Raw genomic sequence first — 22016 nt, 5'->3', positions numbered from 1 at the left:
TCAAATAATCGCCTCTGATTGGAGGATTCGCAAACTATGACGTAAATAACTCTTCGCGACTCCAAAAACAAGGTGACGTCATAATAGACAGTCAGTCAAGGCAAGTAAACAACGGACGCACAATGCGACGGTTTGCTATCATAACGGATGTAAGAATTTGCGAATTACTGTGAAGTAAAATCAGGTAGAACATCTGTATGTTAATTCTTACGGTCGGTGGAATATCACCAGTGATCGTTTGATGCTGAGGATATTTTTGAAATGAACTTTGCAAAAAATTGAATTCGTGAATTCTTTGTTGAGCTGAGAAAATTACGGTGATCTGGTTCAATTACTTTCTTAAATTTTGGTTTGTTTCTTCATATAACAAAACAAATGTTGACTGTGTTTTCGGGCAACATTGATTATATTAGCCCCCTTGGGACGAAAATATTGCCCTCCGCTTCGCGTCGGGCAATATTTCGTCCCTCGGGGGCTAATATAATCAATGTTGCCCTCAACCCCAGTCAATATTTGTATAATATTGTATCATATACAATATTATACATAACAATATCATGATTCATTATTATATCATGTAAAAAAAAATGATACAATGTTATATTTTATCATATTTTTTTCACAATACATGATAAAATATTGTATCATTTGAAACAATAGTGTAACATATCATACAATACAATATCTTTGGAATCATGTTATTTCATTCAACAACAAACACATCTATCAAGCAGGTTTGAGTGAGGTAAGATATTCCTTATGGAGATCAGGCTTTCCAGCTGAAGCTACCTTGGTGATTCATTTATTTTATAGTTAAATCAACTAGGCAAGCTATTATCTATAAAACATGTGACCTGTTCCAAACAATAGGCCAAGTCACCTGAGTACCATAGCCCACATACAAACTTGTCGAGGATTCTCATTTATGCATTTACTTAAGTTTCATTCTGTTTTTTTCTGGTTGATTGGTTTCAGAGAATCAGATTTCTAAAGATCTACTCTATAAATTCCGGACAAAGCACACGTGAACTAAAAAATAAAATTCATTATCTATCCATTTACGAAAATATGAATGTGTTGATGAACCTTAACCATTTGCCATTAGATGTTGCATTCTCAGCTCTTTTATAAACTAAACTAAGTATGTAAAGTCATAGTTAATCAAAAATTCCTAAATTGTAAAAAAAAAAAAAATAGGTAATCAAAGATTACAAAGCTCACCGGGACGAGGCATCATCTTTATGAGACATCACATTTATGAGACCACCTTTATCATATTATATGAAAATCATAGTTAATGATCTTGGATATTCATGTATACTGTTTTGACACAATATTGTATATCATATGTTATAAATTTGTATGATACCAGGGTAATCATATGTTCATTTCATACTGTATTATAAGACACAATGTTAATCAATACAATAATATAAAATATGATATTGCATCCTATGATACTTACAATATAGATCATTTAATACAATATAATTTTGTTATAAATAATGATGCAATATAATATTGTAGCTTATCATATGACATTGTATCATGTTATAAATTATTGTATATAATCATATACTACAATATCATAATATCTAATATATATAGACTATTACATGGCAAATTTGATGCAGGTACCGTACTCGCCAAGGTTTTCCAATTAATCCATAATATTATTGGTACGCATGCACTAGGTCATCATGCTTAATATGAATGTTTATAAATATTTTATTGTGTACCGTATTTTTGGGGGCATAGGCCGGTATTTTTTTTTCTCCGATGAGCGAGCCCCGGCCTATCCCCCGGGATAGGCTTATCGTAGACTTGAAGTTGAAAAAATTAAACAGTAAAATATAAAATCCACTGTTTTTATCCATTGTACTGTTGTAGCAGTTTATTATGAGGATTGGGTTTTTTTCATCCGTTTGAACTATTGTTCGATAGGTGTTCCGTTGATAATTTTTGTAATGACATCGTGAGTAATAAAATGTATAGTACTGTACGAGGTATTTCTTTACAACCCCAATCTAAAAAAAATTTTTCCCACGTTGGTGTATGAACCCTGGAAACTATTACTGCGAATTAAAAAAGAAAACGAAACCGGGTAGAATGTAATATGACGAAATTTTTATGAATTCTTCATGTGTGCGATCGTGGGAATCACTGGTTTTGGGTGTAGAATAAATCAAATGCTTTGTGTTTTTACAATTAATTTTCTGTTGGATGAATTAATGGTATTCGTGTCGTGTGTATATACAAGGGTGTTAAATCCGTGACTAAAACACAGCCTGGGGGCACGTAGTGTACACTGTTACACTTCATTGCATTAACTGTGTTTTTAACATTACAACTTCTCTGCATAACGGCAAGTCACTATTTAATTAAATAATGGAAAGAACACAAATTAAATATTTTATGGTAGGTATTTCGTTTTCTCATTCATAGCAATTACAGGGGATAGCTCTATTTGAATATGAAACCATGTGTTGAGCTAATGGACACCATACCCTGTATATACAATTAGCTTTCAAAGTATAACTTGATTAAATGAAATTTAGCAATAAGGTATTAATAAAATATAAAAGGTTTGGTAAAATATTAAACTTAGTTCTATCAGACAGAACCATGGAGGTTGGTGTTGCAATTAAGTTTACCCTATGTAAAATTACGATACCTAATGATACACCGACTAATACGGAATAGACCAAACAGCCACAAAACACTGATATATTTTTAAAATTGCTTAAAATATATATGTTAAGCAAATTAAATAACTTTAATTACTCTTTTGACTTTCTACATCGATGTTCTGAAAGTATATGCTTAATACGATGACTTCTTCTGTCACATACCAGCTGTCTGTTTACCGTGAATTAAAAACAGTAACATTCTTATTAGTCCCCTACCGGTTTTCACCAGAGGGGACTATAGCTTTCCTCTGTGTGTCACTCCGTCTGTTCGTCTGTCCATCTGTCCGTCCCACTTCAGTTTTCCACACTTTTTTTCTTAAGCATTTGAGGAATAATATGAAATTTGCTGAACAGCTTCAAAATGTCAAACTACAGATCAAGTTTACACTTTTGTAGCGTCTGGTTGACATATTTTCGAGAAAATTAATTTTTTATATTCCAATTTTTTAATGTTCGGGTTCGATATTCTGCATAACAGTGCATTGTTTTCACAATTTCCACAAATCGGTAGGGGACGTGTATTGCTTATGCAATACTCTCAGAATGCTTGTTTCATTATGGGACATTCCTCGATAGTAATGTCGCTCCTTCGCATCTTTGCACTTCGCCGTCGCATCTTCGCATTTGCCCCTGCACCTTCGCCTTCGCAAATTTGCACTCTCATGTCTTCACCCTATGGGCGAAAGTGGGAAGGTCGAAGTAGCCCCATCGGAACACCACATGTGCATGCTATACATTAGACTTTATGGCATATTTCTTGTACAGTATTCTTGAGAAGATTTTTTAAGACATTCACCCTATTTTCACTGTTTCCCAATGATCTCCCTTTTAAAAAATATTTTGCCCTTTATTTTAGCAATTCAGATTCCTCTTCCTATTAGCAGTGTTTGAAATAACCATCTGCCCGACCGTAACTTTTGGCACGGGCAAACAAATTTGTTTGTATGAGCTCCCAACAGGATGTGGATATTTTTTCAGCCAACTGTATATAATATTGGAATCGGAGTTTTGAAAATTCTTAACCGATTCTTGTCACACTATCGCTTTCCTTGTATGGTCATTTAAAAAGTCAAAACAAGCATTTAATTCACGTACACAATGCTTGATATGTGAGCATGGCAATAATACAGGGTAACCTCAGCCAGATTAGTCGAGGCTGAAAATTTTTGACATACGTCTCTTCCGAAACTCAGACCAGTACGACACATAGTGATTCAGTAAAATTTGGTCAAACTTCGTCGTTCCAAGAAGTACGCTGAATTAAATCAACTTTTTTACTTTGAATATCGTTTTAATTCCCTTTCAACATAAAATGTTCATTTCCTACCGTTAAATGGTTTAAATCCCACTAAATATGAACTTCTTTTTATCAAAATTTAATTCATTTCAACAATCAGAGATTTGGAAGAGACGTCCGTCAAAAATGTTCAGTCTTGACGAATTTCGCTGAGATTATTGTACGACAAATTTACAACCAAAAACAACAAGTTTATGGCAAATCAAAATCGAAAAACAGATTTTTTAATGGTTTACATGCAAATTAAAAAAAATATATACAAATGTAAACTATTTTCTCCGGGCCGTTTGAATTTTTACAGGGCTGACAAATTATACTAGCTGTCAGCCCTGAGTGTCTAGCTAGTTTTTTAACGAGTTGAAAACACTGCCATAAGGATACTTTGTAATAAGTTTGGTTAAATTTGGCCTAGTGATTCTAAGGAAAAAGAAAATAATGTAAAAAGTTTACAGACAGCTGGATGGACAGCTCGAGGGACAGATGGGCAGTCAGGCGGATGGTCAACAGGTGATCAGTAAAATTGGGTGAGCTAAAAATTATCAAAAATTGTTTAAGGTCAGACGACACGCTCCTCGAGAATTTTTTTTGTATCTCCTCATAATAAAGAGTTCCAATAAAAAATATTAATTTTATAATTACTTTAAAAAGGATCAAAATTTACCTGAATTTGTGTATGTGTTTGGATGGTCGAGTGGTTAGAACCGTGGCCGCTCACTTCGAGTAGCGTATAGGTTCTAGAGTTCAAAGCCCCGCCCCGGCGGAGATATAGTTATACTTCAGTGATTTTCGCTGTGCTGTAGATGTATTTATTTTTATATCAGCAATTCAAGTGTATTTTCATTGAAAATATTTCAAGAAGATTATATAGGAAATTGCATATTGTAGTATTTTGCAGAAATGCCTGGTAAGGTACCCTAATTTTTGGCAAGAAAGCTTGTCAAAGTAGTAGTAAACCATTAACAAATTCCTGCAAAAAGTTATCTAAAATTGAGGAAAGTGTCGTCTAACCTTAATTATATCAGCGACAAATTGATACAGACATATCCAAAGGGTTTTCAAGCTAAAAAAAACCTTATGACCTTTATTTACTTTGTAGCCAAAGTGGATTATGTTGAGGAAATTTGGGATATAATAGCCCAAATGGGATATTAAGAACCTGACCCACAAACCATGAAAAATGGCCTCGTTTTAAATATTGAAAATTTTACTATCATATACTCTAAGGATATTACTACCTGGAAATGTTTTTCTTTTTTAAATATCTCTCATAGTATTCTTGTATGATGTCATTAAATATCGTTTTAAAAATGTGTAACATCAGAATTTTTGCACGAAAATTATCAAGATGCACAGTGCAGAGTACATGTACCATACATATGCATTATTTGGAAAATGATTGAGAAATATGTATGCAGGGAAAATTAAAATAAGTAAGTAAATAAATGAGTAATTTTATTTATTGCAATATGCTGCAGTAAAATTACATTAATAACAGTATGGTTAACATGTGATATAGATGGTTTTTACAGGGTACATAGCCATGGTTTCATCAAAGTTTAATCTGCACAACCTGTGCTTTCACACAAGTTACTGCTTTTTGGACTGAAAACTTTCCCAGATTAGGCGACCATAATTTGATTTATAGTTTACGGATCCGCCAACTCTAAATATTTGCATTTTTTAATCAAAGGCCTGAAGGCCTGAGCGGCGCATCACATTGAAGGTAGCTAAAAACATCACTACAAGTTGTTAAATATCGCCATTCTACATGGGGAAGGTGGCACGCTTTTCCTCATTCAGTTGGACATCATCTTATTCGTTTTATCAAGTGATAAAATACGAAATCTGTTCCTAGCTATAGGAAGACAGTCACTTACTCTCATTTTAATATAAACATTTTATATACAAAATTATAACATTTTTTTAACCTCCGATATTCAAACAATTAACGTCACCGCTTTTAAATTGAAGTACGAACTGTTATTATGCAAATTATCTCATCAGTTGACTGGTCCTCTGTCCCTATCGTACGTACATCGCATTGCAGGCATTGCCAGTCTATCTCATCTGCGTATTAATCTTTGTTTTGTTCTTTCATTGATGTTGATGTTATTTCAATGTGTAAAGGAGATATCTGTTGTAATGATTTGTGGATATTTTTAAAACGAATACTGAATATATGTTCCTGGTTGAAAATACGTAACAATAAGAACGGCATGAAATATTCATTGGCGCATTGATACTTGGGTTCTATGACGCCGCTTGTATATAAGCCGAATGAAGTGAGCTGACAGCAATGAGGCTACATCCCTGATAGCGATGCGCCTCAAAAAAAGAAAATCCCAAAATTTTCAAGCTGCTTATGTCCAACAAGGACATACATTGTACATACATGTATTGGTTATATAAATTTTATAACTCTTGATATCCTATGGAACTCCAAGGATACACTATATCTCTTGATACTTTTTGGGTCTCTTTGATATCCTAGACAAATCACAAGGTATCCCAGGATACCCCAAGAAACCTAAAGGATACCCTAATAGTACTCTAATAGTAACAAGAGGCCCATGGGCCACATCGCTCACCTGAGGAACAATAGGTATGATAAAATCAGCTTAATGGAGTCATAATACAAACTATCTGGACAATGTACAATAATACATGTAGATCCTGTATAAATAAAATCCATTTTCCCCTGGATATTCTTATGTTTATAATCATTAGTCCCTTTTCTAACAAGATGATTTTATAGTCTTATCATATGTTGAGTATTGCAGTTCTCAAAATGATCCTTAACAATAGTTTATATATTAGATATAAACGTACATCAAACTATGAACCTTCTCGGGAGGCCAAAGAATTGTCCTGGGGCCAAAGTCTTAACAATTATAAAGAAACATCTGGCTGATTAGTTTCTGAGAAGATTTTTAAAGATTTACCCTATATATTCCTTTGTTAAATTTTGACCCCCCCCATTGTGGCCCCACCCTACCCCTGGGGATCATGATTTTCACAACCATGAATCTACACTACCTGAGGATGCTTTCACACACGTTTCAGCTTTCCTGGCTGATTAGTTTCTGAGAAGAAGATTTTTAAAGATTTACTCTGTTTATTCCTATCTAAAACATCGACCTCCCATTGTGGCCCAAACCTACCCCCAGGGTTATGATTTTCACAAATTTGAATCTACACTACCTGAGGATGCTTCCACACAAGTTTCAGCTTTCCTGGCTAATTAGTTTCTGAGAAGAAGATTTTTAAAGATTTACTCTATTTAATCATATGTTAAACTTCGACCCCCCATTGTGGCCCCATTCTACCCCCAGGGGTTATTATTTTCACAACTTTGAATCAACACTACCTGAGGATGCTTCCAAAGAAGTTTCAGCATTGCCGGCTGATTAGTTTCTGAGAAGAAGATTTTTAAAGATTTACTCTATATATTCCTATGTTTAACTTCGATCCCCCATTGTGGCCCCACCCTTCCCCCGGGGGTCATGATTTTCACAACTATGAATTTACACTACCTGAGGATCCTTCCACACAAGTGTCAGCTTTCCTGGCCGATTAGTTTCTAAGAAGAAGATTTTTAAAGATTTATTCTATATATTCCTATTTTAAACTTCGATCCCCTATTGTGGCCCCACCCTACCCCCGGGGGCCATGATTTTCACAACTATGAATCTACACTACCTGAGGATGCTTTCACACAAGTTTCAGCTTTCCTGGCTGATTAGTTTCTGAGAAGAAGATTTTTAAAGATTTACTCTATATATTCCTATGTTAAACTTCGATCCCCCATTGTGGCCTCACCGTACCCCGGGGGTCATGATTTTCACAACTTTGAATCTACACTACCTGAGGATCCTTCCACACAAGTGTCAGCTTTCCTGGCCGATTAGTTTCTGAGAAGAAGATTTTTAAAGATTTATTCTATATATTCCTATGTAAAACTTCGATCCTTCATTGTGGCCCAACCCTACCTCCGGGGATCATGATTTTCACAAATTTGTATCTACATTACCTGATGATGCTTTCACACAAGTTTCAGCTTTCCTGGCTGATTAGTTTCTGAGGAGAAGATTTTTAAAGATTTACTCTATATATTCATTTGTTAAACTTCGACCCCCCCATTGTGGCCCCACCCTCAGGTGAGCTAAAAAGGTTAAGTTTACAATACAATAAGTTGTTAAAGTTGGTTTCTGGAAGAACAGACTTTGAAAATTTTCTTATAAATATTGACAAATATTTTACTTTTTTAAGCTTTAGTTTTTAAGATCTGTGTACAAACATAGAATTGTGAGCAAATCGCTGTATCTTGCTTATAATTCGAAGCTTAACACTCAAATATGGTTAGTAAATAGAAATTGTAAACAATTAAACACAAGAAACATGCACTACATGTATAACAAATAAAGAACACAATTTATTTTTTCGAAATGAATCATATATATATACATGTATATACCTACATATTTCCGTCAGCGATATCAAACTCTATTTAAACTGAATAAACTCGAAAAAATGCCGAGCATCTCAACAAAACCTATTGCATTAATCTACATGTACCATTACGCAAAAGATAATGCCGAATTACCGATAGAATGAATTGTATTTCAGTACCCGTCCCCTACATCCGATTTTGCTTAATTTGCGCAGGTAAACAGTTAACTGTTTGATTTACCGAAGTCTCTGTTTGATTTGATACGTAAAAATCACGAAATACAGACGATAGTTTCCAGGTTACAAAGCATAATGAGAACGAAACGAAAATCAGAACAAGCTAACACCAACGTCATGTGTGAAAACTGTCAACGCATTGAAATGTTTAGCCTCAATTTACTTCACAAAATCGGCACCAATATATTTTGTATGTTTCAAAATTTCCCTTCATACGCGAACTGTTGCACAACAAGCAAATTCATCATAGTCAGATCGACCCTTTTTCGTATAATGTCATGGCTGCTTTAAACAAAGAACCTCGTTTTAGAAGTATGGAATCATTTTACCGGATGCCGAACCCGAAGCTATTAAACTGATTGAAACACGCATTTCCTTTATTATTATTTTCGTAATAACTCAGATTTGAAACAAAATTTCCACTTAATTTTTGCAATTTATATTTTCCTTCCCATAAGGATAATTTATGCTAACCTATGTTGAATTTGCCTCGGTAGTTCTTGAGAAGAAGATTTTTAAAAATGCACCCCCCTTTTTCTACAGTTTCAAGGTTTTCTCCGCTTTGAATACAGATCAAACTTTTATTTCTGCAATTTATATTCGCCCTCCCATAAGGATGATTTGTGCCAAATTTGGTTGAAATTGGATAAGCGGTTTTAGAGAAGAAGTTCAAAATGTAAAAAGTTTACAGACGGACAGACGGACAGACGGACAGACGGACGGACAGACGGACGACGGACAAAATGTGATCAGAATAGCTCACTTGAGCTTTCAGCTCAGGTGAGCTAATAATACAGATACCCCATTGTTATCCCTGACACACCCTATGGATACCTCAAGGAACTCCAAGGATACCCAGTAACATAACTTTTGATACCCAAATGAACCCCAAGGATACCTTAATAACACAATTTTATATCTCTGGATACCCACTCGGGGCTTTTTGATATCCCAGACACCATTAGGTATCCCACAGAACCCCATGGATACCCCAAGGAACTTAAAGGATACCCTTATAATACAGATTCATAAAACTTGATACCCCATAGAACCCAATGGAACCCAAAGGATAGCCTAATACTTCAAATTAAAAATTCTTGATACCACTGGGGACTCATTGGTATCCTAGACACGCCTCTAAAATCCTCTATAAACCCTAGGGAACCCCACAAAAATCCCAAGGAACTCCAAAAGATACCCTAATCATACAGATTTATAACTCTCGATACACCTACATTTCTACATTTTTCAAATGGGGGAAAAATCATTGACATTTTCACCATTTTGGGAAAAATTAATAATCTTGGTTTTAAACTTTATTGAGTGTAAAATACAATATATACAAGACATTTATAAGCGTTAAATAAATTTGCTATTAAAATAACAAATTTTCATCACACACAATTCTACATTTGTAATTTTCTTTTTCTTAATCCTTTGAAGTTGTCAACAAGTTTCTTTTATAAATTTTCACTGCATAACTCTTTGTTCTGGTGACAGATCCGCATTAAGGCATCTGTGTTTTGTTCAGTGAGCCTATTTCTTTTTTTTTTTTGGTGATAACATTTGACAAAAGTGAAAATCCCCTTATTACAAATGTACGAAATTTTTTGTAAGTCCAAATACAAGCACAGGTAAAGATGATATATCAGAAGAAAATATCCTAACAGAACTCCTTGTACTGTTGTATACGCTTTGAATTGCTATACCTGTGCTTGTATTTGGACTTACAAAATTTTTTGATATTTTCGTCAGACCATTCGTATCCTTCTTGCGAAGTCGTTTAATATAACATTTTGTATTATGCGACATGATTTCAGACAAATGAATAAATCGGTCTTTTTTCCCGTGAACCATGCGTGTTGTCTTGGTCCTTTATACGCATTATATTGCACCTGTCTTTTCAGTATTGACGGAAGAGTCTGAATGACGGAGATTCATTGCGTTCAATTGTAGATAAGTTGTACGAGAAAAATTCAAGTAAATAAACAACAACGTAAATATTTTACTTATTTTTCATTGGGAAAAATCCCCAGATCAAATTGGGAATAATCGGAAATTTTTGCTTTGGGAAAGGGCCGATATTCGGACCCAAATTGGGTGTAGAAAAATCACTGTACACCATACAACCCCACGGATACCCTAATATGTAATACTTAAAACACATTTGGTCTAGCCGAAAAATTTTTGTCTATAAATTTGTTTTGGACTTGTGATATTGCATCAATATAATGAAATTCATCGGCTTTACGTTTTTTGTAACAGAGAGGACAAAATCTTTCATTTACTGGGATACCTTCCCATCTTCCCACTTCAACTGGTAGATGGTGATTTGAAGTACGAAAGAACTATATATGATATGAATTAAATTTGGCCCCCATTATTCGCAATTTTTTAAAGTGTTTCAGGTACAATAAAATGTTATATTTTAGAAGAGTTGATGTAAAATTTATTTTTCACCTATTTATTTGATTTTTTTTGCACTCACTGGCAGTAAATGACGTCAGAAGTGACGCTATTTCTATATTTCAATCAAAATCAGTCAAAAATATAGAGGGCATGCTTGAACAGGGAAAATTTTTTTGTCCCTTATTAGCCTTGGCTAGATACATCTCTGATTAAAATATTTTGTTTGTTCAAGCATGCTCTCTATTTTTTCAGAAAGAAAAATGCTTGAAAACAAGCTGTTTTATGCTAAAAATGCAAAAATGGCAGGAAAAGGTTGTCTTTACGATGTCATATTTCTAAATTCTGGGCACCACTGGGGACTCATTGGTATCCCAGACACGCCTCTAAAATCCTCTATAAACCCTAGGGAACCCCACAGAAATCCCAAGGAACTCCAAAAGATACCCTAATCATACAGATTTATAACTCTTGATACACCATTCCTTGGGGTTAAAAGACGCACCCAGATATAATCATCAAAGGACACATGCTCCAAAAACTTTAACCAGCTCTAATAAAAATCTTAACCTCATCCAGCATCCAAAAACTTATAGCTGAAATTCAGCATTCAAGCCTGCCAGGTGCATGAGTATCATAAGACGCACCATCTATGCAAGTTTAGTGAAGTTAGGACCAGTAATAACTAAGATATAATCATAAAAGGGCACCTGCTCCAAAAACTTTAACCAGCTCTAAAAACCTTAACCTCATCCAGCATCTGAAACCTATGGCTCAGACTCAGCATTAAAGCATGTCTGGTGCATCAGTATCATAAGATGCACGATCCATGCAAGTTTGGTAAAGTTAGGACCAGTAGTAACCTAGAAATTGCTATCAAAGGGCACCTGCACCGAAAACTTTAACCTGCTCCAAAAACCTCCAGCATCTGAAACTCATGGCCCTGGTTCAGCATTCAAGTCTTTCAAGTCCATGAGTAGGTCAAGATGCATCATCCATGCAAGTTTGGTGAAGATAGGACAAGTAATAACTTAGATACAGGACCTGCAACAAAAACTTTAACCAGGTCCGGACGCCGACGCCAAGGGTATAGCATAAGTTCCCCCCGACTTCGTCTCGGTGAGCTAAAAACAACTCATCATTTCTGAATACTTGTAATCTATTGTCCTATGTATACATTCCTGTGAAAATTACATGGCCATACAGTTAGTTACCTGGAACCAGCGTGTGCAATCAAGCGTGCGAGAACCTTGTTATATCCGATAGCATGTACAACTAACGGGCAGAAATTTTTACCTCGAAATATACGAAGTCTCTTTATAACCACTCTCGTTGTATCCGGAATTTTTTAAAAGGAAAAAATATAGAAATAATTTGGGACCAAACAATCATCTTGTTGTAAGTGTATATTTTGATTTGGACTATGATATTGATTGAAAATATTCCCCTAGAAATGTTCTAAATCTTTGTGTAATTTTTTCAAATTTACTAGGCCAAATGTGGCATATTGTGGACCGAGTTCTATATATAGAGTGCAAAAAATAAAAAAAGTTTTGATTTTGAAATTTTTGATATAAATACGCATTGGAATATTAGATGAAATGTAACAACTTTTGGTAAACAACTTTTTATGTAACCATACTATTACAGAGATTGATCCCTCAGTGTATCCCAAACTTCTTGGGCATCGATCTTACAAACTATAGACAATTAATAAATTAGCTTTTAAATTTACTTCCCATCTGGGCTATAATATCCCTAACTGTCTGAGGCAAGTAAAGAGACGATATAGAAGTAATTGAATGAAGATCGAACTTAATGGTACTAATTGTTTTTACAGAATTTGCATATAGATAAGGTTGATCAGTCCAAAACTAACGCACGTTTTTTTGCGCAGTAAATATAAAAAATTTTCAATGGGTGGCACTCCCAGGTCGTCCATCTGAATTTTTTTCAGACCGGAAGCACAGGGGCTTGTGTAGATAAACATCGTTATAAAAGTGGGTACCTCGGAGGAAAAATAACAAGGGAGGACGCCATCATGGATACCGCCTCGCTTCATCAGCTAATTTCTCATTTAAGGTAAGATTTGCGGTTACAGGGAGATAACTCACACATTTTCATTGTGACGTAACACCAACTACCCTTTATTTCAGTTATGACGTCAAAATTTATATTACGTCATAATTGATTTCAGGTTTTTTTATTTCGCGGGGTTTTTTAGTTTCAATGAAGAAATAAGAGGACACAAGCATTTTATAAATTTCCACGAAAACGAAATCCGCATCATATGGTTTTGAATAGTGATTTAGAAACATCAGATTACACATATTCTAAGATACGTTTTTCCTGAAATTGGTGGACTTGGAAAGGTTTCAAATAAGATGTTTTCCTTTACATAATACAGAGGGTTCCGCTTAATCTGATTGTCCGTTTGTCAGGCAAATATTATCAGATTAACCGAATATCACATAAACCAGTTTTAGCATTTCATAAAGGAAATCATGAAATATAAACAACCTATACATATATGTATATGCATTATTTTCAACCACACTTCTATTTTAACGATTTAATGTAATAAATATCATAACAAAATAATTACAAAGTATTTTTATTGGATTTTTAATCGCTATTTACTGGTTTTACAGATTAAATCATTATTTACTTGCATGTGATTGCTCTTATCCATAATCATACGATGTATTGGACGCCATCTTAAACCGGAAGTGCGTTTATAGATAGAATGATCCTGTATAATCTAAATCTTTCCGGAAAGAAAAACAACTTTATTTTTTATGAATTTATGATTCAGCACTAAAACTACAAACATTTTCTATGGGCACTACAAATTAAAATCATTACATGATTGTCAGTCACATATCAGTACACGAGCGATTTTTACGGAATCCAGTCGATGAACTCTGTAATCCTGGACTGCCTTTTCTTCTTAATGGCGATCATTTCAAATTGCTCTAGAAGTGCATATGTCACAGCCGTTTTCCTCAATGAATATTCGCACGTACTCCATGCACTTGTTGACACCATTTACATTTGTGGGAAGTTCATCGTCAATGTCCCCAGTCTCTGTCTCGTCTGCCTCGTCCTCGCATGATTTGTGATTGGAAATTTCAGGTTACTTATAGAAACGGCATAATTACGCACAAGCTAAAGTATCGTTTATATGACATGTTGTAACTAGTGTTCAAAGCTCATTGTACCTTAGTTTATAAACTTAAATTGTTTAATTGTTACAATTTAAGCGACATCAGTTCAAAGCCGAATTCCTTAGTGCGCGTACACATACACACGAACTAATAGGCATAATTGCTCATAAAATGGTTTGTATGCGTGAATACATGTATATAATCAGAAACAAGCAACACTATTTACTCTCAATTTCTTTCAATCAAAATTGCCCCCAGGCAAGAGTTGTCTGGAATGTGATCGTCCTGAACAAAATTCATTTGAATTTCATGAGAAAAAAGACTTTAGTATAGTGAACAAAATGGTATGTAACTTTGGTACAACCTCTAAAAAATGCAAGCCGCAAACCTTACCTTAAATTGTTAAACTAGACACATGCCCCGATTCGTATTCCTTCATAAATGATTCTTCTTAAGATCTCACCTCCAGTTTAATTCTATTTACGTCTACATCAACAAATTTTATCTTTTTCTCGCGTAAACATCCAAAATCGACAACTCCCTGGCTTTTTCCATAACCAATCATATGACAGAGATCTCACGTGCCATACTTTCGCTTTTGCAGAAGCCAGGGAGTTGTCAATTTTGAATGTTTACGCGAGAAATCAACAAGTTTGTCAATGTTGGTGTAAAAAAGAACTAAAGTGAAGGTTATATCTCAAAGAAAAATCATTTACAAAGGAATACAAATGGGCGCATATGTCTAGTTTAACAATTTAAATGAGAAATTAGCTGATGAAGTGAGGCGGTATCTAAGATGGCCTCCTCCCTTGTTATTTTTCCTCTGAGGTACCCACTTTTTTAACGATTTTTTTTTTCTACACAAGCCCCTGTGCCAGGAGTTACAAACCTGCAGCTAAGTGTAGTCTTAATGTTATGTCACATATTCTGATATTTTTAGTGTTTTAAAAGGTTGTGTGAAAATAGCTAATTATTGCTCTCTCATACAGGTTAATAAACCTCTTTAGCTGCAGGTCTGTAGCTAAAACCTCTTATGTAGGAATTCAATGTAAGCTACGTGAATGTTCAACATAGATGCAAATAACTGCCGGAATTTGCCCCACTGCTAAGCACAACAACGGTACATGTAACTGCTAAAAAAGACTGGTAAAAATGTACTGGAACTTGCCTGTATATCCTTAGATCTTGATCTATTTCTTATTTCGGCCATTTGTATTGCAATAATTGAACTCCGAAAGTCCACAGTGGATAATGTTAATGAACGTAAATATAATCGTATGCCGAACCCGATATCAATTTGTTCACCTGCATGGACTATCTGACGAAATAAGAGATATTCTTCTAATTTATTATGTCTTTGGTATCTCTTTATTTAAACACTATTTTATTATGTTAAAAAATAATATGTAAACGGTGTGACCGTTGGACCGAGCGCAGATTTAACACAATGCAGTTTAATTTTTGTGTGATAAAATCTATTTAAAACGCACACAGTAGGATCCGCCTGCATGGTTGCCTACTCATACCATTCGTCAAAGTTAAACTAAACGTCGCGTGCTCAGTCTACATTATGACGTCATATCTCAGACGTAAAAAGTTCAAGTTTTGTCTACGGAAATAGCCGAAGAGAGTTACGTGATTCCAATTTTTTTTTATTTCTTCTGTCATTGTTCATCAATTTACCTCATATGAATGCCGCTGTAATAAATTTTAATACTTTATTCAGTATCTATAAGATCAGTTCCTTGACGTTAATGTTTTTATTTTCCATCTGATAATTTGATAAGACATACATAGAAAAAGTCGTGTTTCTTGATTGAAGCACTATTGAAACTTATCTGATTTCCTTTTTAATTTCCTTTAATTCAAATTACCTTCTTTTGAAATACTGGAACTTATTTAATCGAGTTTAGGGGCAATAAACATCGATAAGTACCCGTCAATCAATGATCGAACTAACTTTTTAAAACCAAAATGGCTGCCAATATGGCGGCGCCCAGGGCTGGAAGAAATTTTTTTTGGCCTTAGTACCCCTGATTCAACTTTCATTTTTCACTGATTTTCTTATATATACGTGTTACCATTAACCCTCGCTTCGCGAGGCGGGCTTCGCCCGCCTCTCGCTGCGCTCGGTATTACATAACAGGATTGGGCAGCAGGCAATCTGCCTATTTGAGCCCTCTCCTTTAACAGTCAATTTGACAAACATTGATGGTACAATGTAACAATAGAATATACTTAATTCTCTGACCTAATTTATGGGCGGCGCCATATTACGATCACGTGATTTACCGCCATTACGGTGCTGACAACGGTAAACAAGTGTCATATTTACTACGTCGACTTTGTCTCGTTTTGTGTGTGGAACATCATTGTGATGGATAAAAAGAATTGTAAATATATATTTAAACCTCATTTAATTCACGTTCTGTTTGTTTTTGGTCTTTCTGTGTTTGTAATTTTGTTTATTACACAGTAAAACTTGGATCCGTACCCGCCCACCTCGCACATTTAACGTAAATTTGTTTTATTTACATCCCTAAATTCTCTGACTTGAATGAAAGTTACGCATTGAGTCGAGAATTTGAGTATATAATTGGATGGTTTATACAAACAATCAAATCCCGTAATGTGAAGTGTGATAATCTGAAGAGAATGCTGGTGGATCTCCAATTTCTTATGCAGTTCAAAATTTTTGCATGCATTAAAAATTTAGTTATCAATGTTTTTGTATTTTTTCAACCAGCAACTCCTCATAATAAGTTGCTTTTATTTGTTAGTTTTCCTTTCGCCAAAAAGTTATGCATAATGAACAAAATTGAAATAAATAACAATATTTAAAAATTGCAGATCCACCAAATGAATCTGACCCAGGTTGGAAAACAAATGATCTGAAAAGCTGGCCTCATATTTTATATGAAGATTTAGTAGACTACTTGATATTTTCAAAAGCTTATGATGGTAAAGAAATGAAGTCATTTAGATCTCTTTGGGGACAAAATTATGTCAACTCCAGGTGGCTAGGAGATATTCAAAGTATAAATGTTGGACAAAATGTTTTCCTGAAAGCAAAAGTATCTCCATCCCAGCCTGGAGTCGGACGTGCAGATTATCATGCATGGATTTTAATTGCATCCGATGGAGAAGATAGCTACAAGATTGAGAATGCTAGTTGCACATGCCCAGCAGGTTTAGGAAGAGGATGCAGCCATATTTCAGCCATTGGATATGCTGTTGTCATGGCATGGAATCAAGGATTCGCAGGGAAATCTGTTACAGATTTCCCAGTGTCTTGGGGCAAGGGAGCAACATCCTCTGCAGTTGACCATCAGGCGGAGCTCAAAGAAATTGATTTTTCACGGCCAAATAAAAACAAACCAATAAATACAGATAACATTATTGCGAGATGTAAACCTCAAAAAGAATTTAGATTTAAGAAATTAGAATCGCACAATGAATTGGTTGAGTTTTCACATTCATCATGCCTTTCAAAAATTTTTCAGTGCAAGGGCACAATTATAAATAAGATTTTGTTATCTGAGCCCTGTCAGTTAAGCACATCTGCAGGAAAAACAAGTAACCCAAAAGATGTGCATCATGGGAATCATGAGCTTGATTATTCAAATCCAATCAATATTGCTGATATTCAGTGTCAGCCTTGTAGAGATTTTTATAGAAAATATGTTCATCTGTCTGAAAACAAAATTGATGAAGTCTGTCTCAATACTACAGAACAAAATTCTGACTTGTGGTTTGATAGTCGCAAGGTTAGAATTCCAGCATCTGTGGCTAACAAAGTACCAAAAACAAGCAAAGCAAATCCACAAAATTTTGTTACAAACCATTTATATCCTAGATTCAAGGGCAACAATGCAACACAACATGGAAAAGTATCAGAACCAATAGCCAAAGAAATCTTTGAAAAGAAATTTGATTTGGAAGTTAAAAATTGTGGTACTGTTATAAATAAAGATGAACCTTTTCTGTCTGCAAGTCCTGATGGCACAATTGATGATGATATGCTTTTAGAAATAAAATGTCCAGTAAAATCAATTGATGAACTTTTAAACAACAAAAGTTATGACATTTGTAAAGAAAATGATACTATCACTGTTAATAAGTCAGGCAGAAATGGATATTATACACAAATACAAATGCAACTTTTCTGTACAAGAAAATCAATGTGCAAATATTTTACATGGTTTGCAAAAAATGGGGATTCAGTGTGCATTGATGTACAATATAACGAAACTTTTGTTTCCAATATTTTACCAAGAATAAGAGCATTTTATTTCAATCATCTACTTGTTAGAATTGTTGATGATTTTTCACAAGGCAGATTTGTTTTCAGTGAGAAGTATGAAAAATTGTGTTCAACTTTGTGAAAACAAAAATAAACAGTCTTTACACTTGTACATAATTTCTTGTTATCTTCAGAAAAGAGCAATGAAGTAGCAAAAAAGTACAATGTAAAAATTCTACACTATGCATGAGCACCTCTAATCTTTAATAAGCTGAGGTCTCAAATTACAAAGAGCACCCACTACCTTCACTACTTTGTTCATTTTTTTGACTGACTTTATTGAGATAATGCTGTTCAAAATTCTGTAAGATTTCATTCTACGAATTGTCCTTTCAACATGAATGCGCACTGATGCTATTCTACGCGATTGGATAACTTCTTTACCACTAAGCTGCTTTCTACCTCGTAAAAATGAAGGAATGTTAAGCCCAACATGTAAACTGAATAGTTCTTCACCTATTGTGAATCCCCTGTCAGCCATAATTTGTTATAAGGCAAACCACTGTCACCATATAACAATAAGTCCAGAGAGATGGGGATATCTAAATTTAAATTACTTATTGACTGTATAAAAACTTGCCTCCGTGCATCATAATGTGACAGACAAAAAATAATGATAAGCATTTTCAGATACATAACCACACATATCACAAATATAATTTTCACACAAAAAATGATCGAATAGGTCAGCATTTAAATTGCTTGCATTATTTCTTATCTGACAATGTATAATATTTGCTTTTCTGTTTGCAGAGTCATAAAATTTGTTTGGCTTTCTAAAGAATATGTTTTTTAAGGCTTTTTTGAATGAAGACTCAGTTGGTAAAATTCTAATGTGAAGAGGTAATTCATTCCATAATTTTGATTTGAATTTCGAACATATTTTTATTGTACAAAATACAATTGGGATTGGGCACAAGTTCTATAACTTAGACCGCCCTCTCCCAAATTTCCATAATTTTATGGATGAAGGTAGAAAACTGTTCATAAAGGCAGTTGTTTTTATCTTGGGTATCTCTTGTTGTTGTAAGAATTTTTTTTTGCAAATTTTTACCTTCTTCTACATTACAGACAAAATAAAATGCAATTTCTTTTAAATTATTCACATTGTGTGTGTGTGTGTGAGGGGGGGGGGGGGGTCGGAGGTGCTGCTATCATTGAATTTAGCGCCAGCTGTTTGTATACCAGGTTGACATCGACGTACTATTTGACGTCATACTCGGAGATCGGAGTTAAACATAACGCAGATGATACACATTTCAAAAGTTGGTTCGAATCACAAGAATCGTCATCTTCCTTCCGTCTCTTCCCTAGGTCCGTTCGCTTTTGACACCGTTCGCACTGTGTCCATTCGCCTTAATTTTATATAGGATTAATTAATTTATATATTTTTGTGTATTCTGGTCAATTTAAACATTTTGAAAGATACATATATAATTAATAAAAACAATACCGCCCTGTCTATTTCTACATGATAATTACCATGGTTGACAGTACATGTAGTTTGATACAGTTACATGTTCCATTTCCGTATATATCTCATTTATGAATCAAAGGATTGTGTTATGTAAATTCTTTAAAGATAGAATAGGTGATAATCATCTGCTAAGCTTCTGAATGAGCCAATTAAAGTCTCAAATTCTTTAATTGTTTAAAAAACACAAAGCGAATCATTATAAAAACAAGAAAACGGTTATCGACAATTTACGGCAATAAAATCTTACAATTATACCAATTACCTCTTTTTTGATGAAGGAAAAACATATTATATACGAATAATTAATAAAAGTTAACAAGTTTTAAGCTAAAAGTAAATGAAATAACTTATAATATGGTTTATTTATAAACAAGGAGCAAAAGAGGTTTAAGGCGAACGATTATTTGGGCGAACGATAATTAGAGCGAAGGGACCTACAGCGAACGGACTAAGGCGAACATGTGAGTGGGGCGAACGCACCCGTTACCCTCTTCCATCGATTCCGAACAACATCTGCAAAAAAGAATGCAAAATGTGTGAACTCAATCAGTTAATGTAAACTCCTTTGATCGGTCCAAATGCTGGACGTTTTTTAAAAACCAAAACATTGTATTACAACCGAGCCCATATGCAAGTATATACTTTATGTGATCAATGCCATAATGCATGAGTTTCCTTCACATGTTTTACATGAATCAATGTTATTAAAAAGTGCAAGAAATGACAACTTAATTTACTGTTGCGATGATGAAGTCCAAATTATTTTGCCTCAATGGTCGATGTGTTGCTTCACACATTCAAATTCAAATGTGCTCTCCCTCTCCACAGCTGAATTTTGTTTCTTTGTTCAAGTTTGTGCCAGTGATTTGATTCTATACTCTGTCCCGAGCTCAAACTACGTTCATCCACTAATATGGAAAATGTCCAGTTATCTGTTTTGAAACGCCCTCTCTACCTCTTCAGGTTTCAAAACACATCCAAAAATAGAAAATCTACGAGGATTTTGCATTGCATTAGCCATTGAAAAGCCCGGATGATAACGTTGAAAAATTGTGCTAGGAATCCCGAGTACTTCCGAATGGAGAAAAGTTGTAAACATTTCCCAATATAATTCTCCGTAAGAAATTTCTTTTCGTTCCTGTGAACTTTAAGGAGTGAAAAATGATTATTGTTCAATGAAGATATCTTGAATATATTCCCTTTCATCGATTTCAACTGTATTTCTTTCACAGGCATGTGTATTTTTATTAAAAATCATCAAAAAGTGATGGAAGCAATAACTTGGGACAGACTATATAATTCTGTCCCAAGTTATTGCTTCAATCACTTTTTGACGATTTTTAATAAAAATAAGTTAGCTAACAGTGTAATATTATAAATTTTTGTAACGCGCGCTAAATAAATTAAAACGTAATGATTTAATGCTTATATTTACATTTTTTTAACTTCTTGCCTTGCCTGCAAATGTGATTTTTACGTCAAAATTTCTGATTTATCCTATGGGTAAGTTCAAATTAATGGAAGAGCCACTGTAACAGCCACAAGCGTGAACTTTGATTCTCGCTTGTGACGTTGCATTTTACAGCGTTCAACGTTTGTGACGTCATAATTAAACTAGTCATTCTAACCTTTGAGTACCCTGTGTGTGTTACGGTCTTATAACTGCAAATATTTTAAAAGAAATGAAGATAATAATTTTTCTATTGATCGACGTATCAAAGAAAAATTGACCGGAAAACTTCATCAATGCGCGTATATATATATATTTATTATTTTTTTTTTTTGCATGTAAAGTGTGTGAAAAGACACTGCAGTTATTAATTTCCCAAGGAACAAAAAATAAATCGACATAGTTTTAAATAATTTAAAAATAATAAATATCCAGAATAAAATCACAAAATGATCATATTTACTGCAAACGTTTTCGCCATTTATGGCTCTTCAGGCAGTTATGTACAAATGACTTTTTTAAAGATTTTTTTTTTTTGTA

At 34.3% G+C, this 22016-nt stretch overlaps 2 protein-coding genes across 2 annotated transcripts in view; one reads left to right on the top strand and one right to left on the bottom strand.

Moving 5' to 3' along the window:
* The window catches only part of LOC105320311 (phosphatidate cytidylyltransferase, photoreceptor-specific), an 86809-nt gene extending 71241 nt beyond the window's left edge, over positions 1-15568 (bottom strand). Inside the window, exon 1 of the mRNA XM_066065131.1 lies at positions 15411-15568. Coding sequence (XP_065921203.1) covers positions 15411-15456 — 46 coding nt within the window. The 5' untranslated portion in view covers positions 15457-15568. The remainder of the gene's footprint in view (positions 1-15410) is intronic.
* An 81-nt stretch (positions 15569-15649) lies between these two features.
* LOC117686971 (uncharacterized) lies at positions 15650-18937 on the top strand. The gene has a single exon (XM_066065129.1). It carries the CDS (start codon positions 17216-17218, stop codon positions 18629-18631), a length of 1416 nt encoding a protein of 471 aa, XP_065921201.1. The 5' UTR covers positions 15650-17215; the 3' UTR covers positions 18632-18937.
* The last annotated feature ends 3079 nt before the right edge of the window (positions 18938-22016 follow it).

Source organism: Magallana gigas, chromosome 7, assembly GCF_963853765.1.
Source record: "Magallana gigas chromosome 7, xbMagGiga1.1, whole genome shotgun sequence".
NCBI lineage: Eukaryota > Metazoa > Mollusca > Bivalvia > Ostreida > Ostreidae > Magallana > Magallana gigas.
The sequence above is the reverse complement of the archived record's forward strand: the minus strand, read 5'-3'. Positions and strand labels throughout refer to the sequence as shown.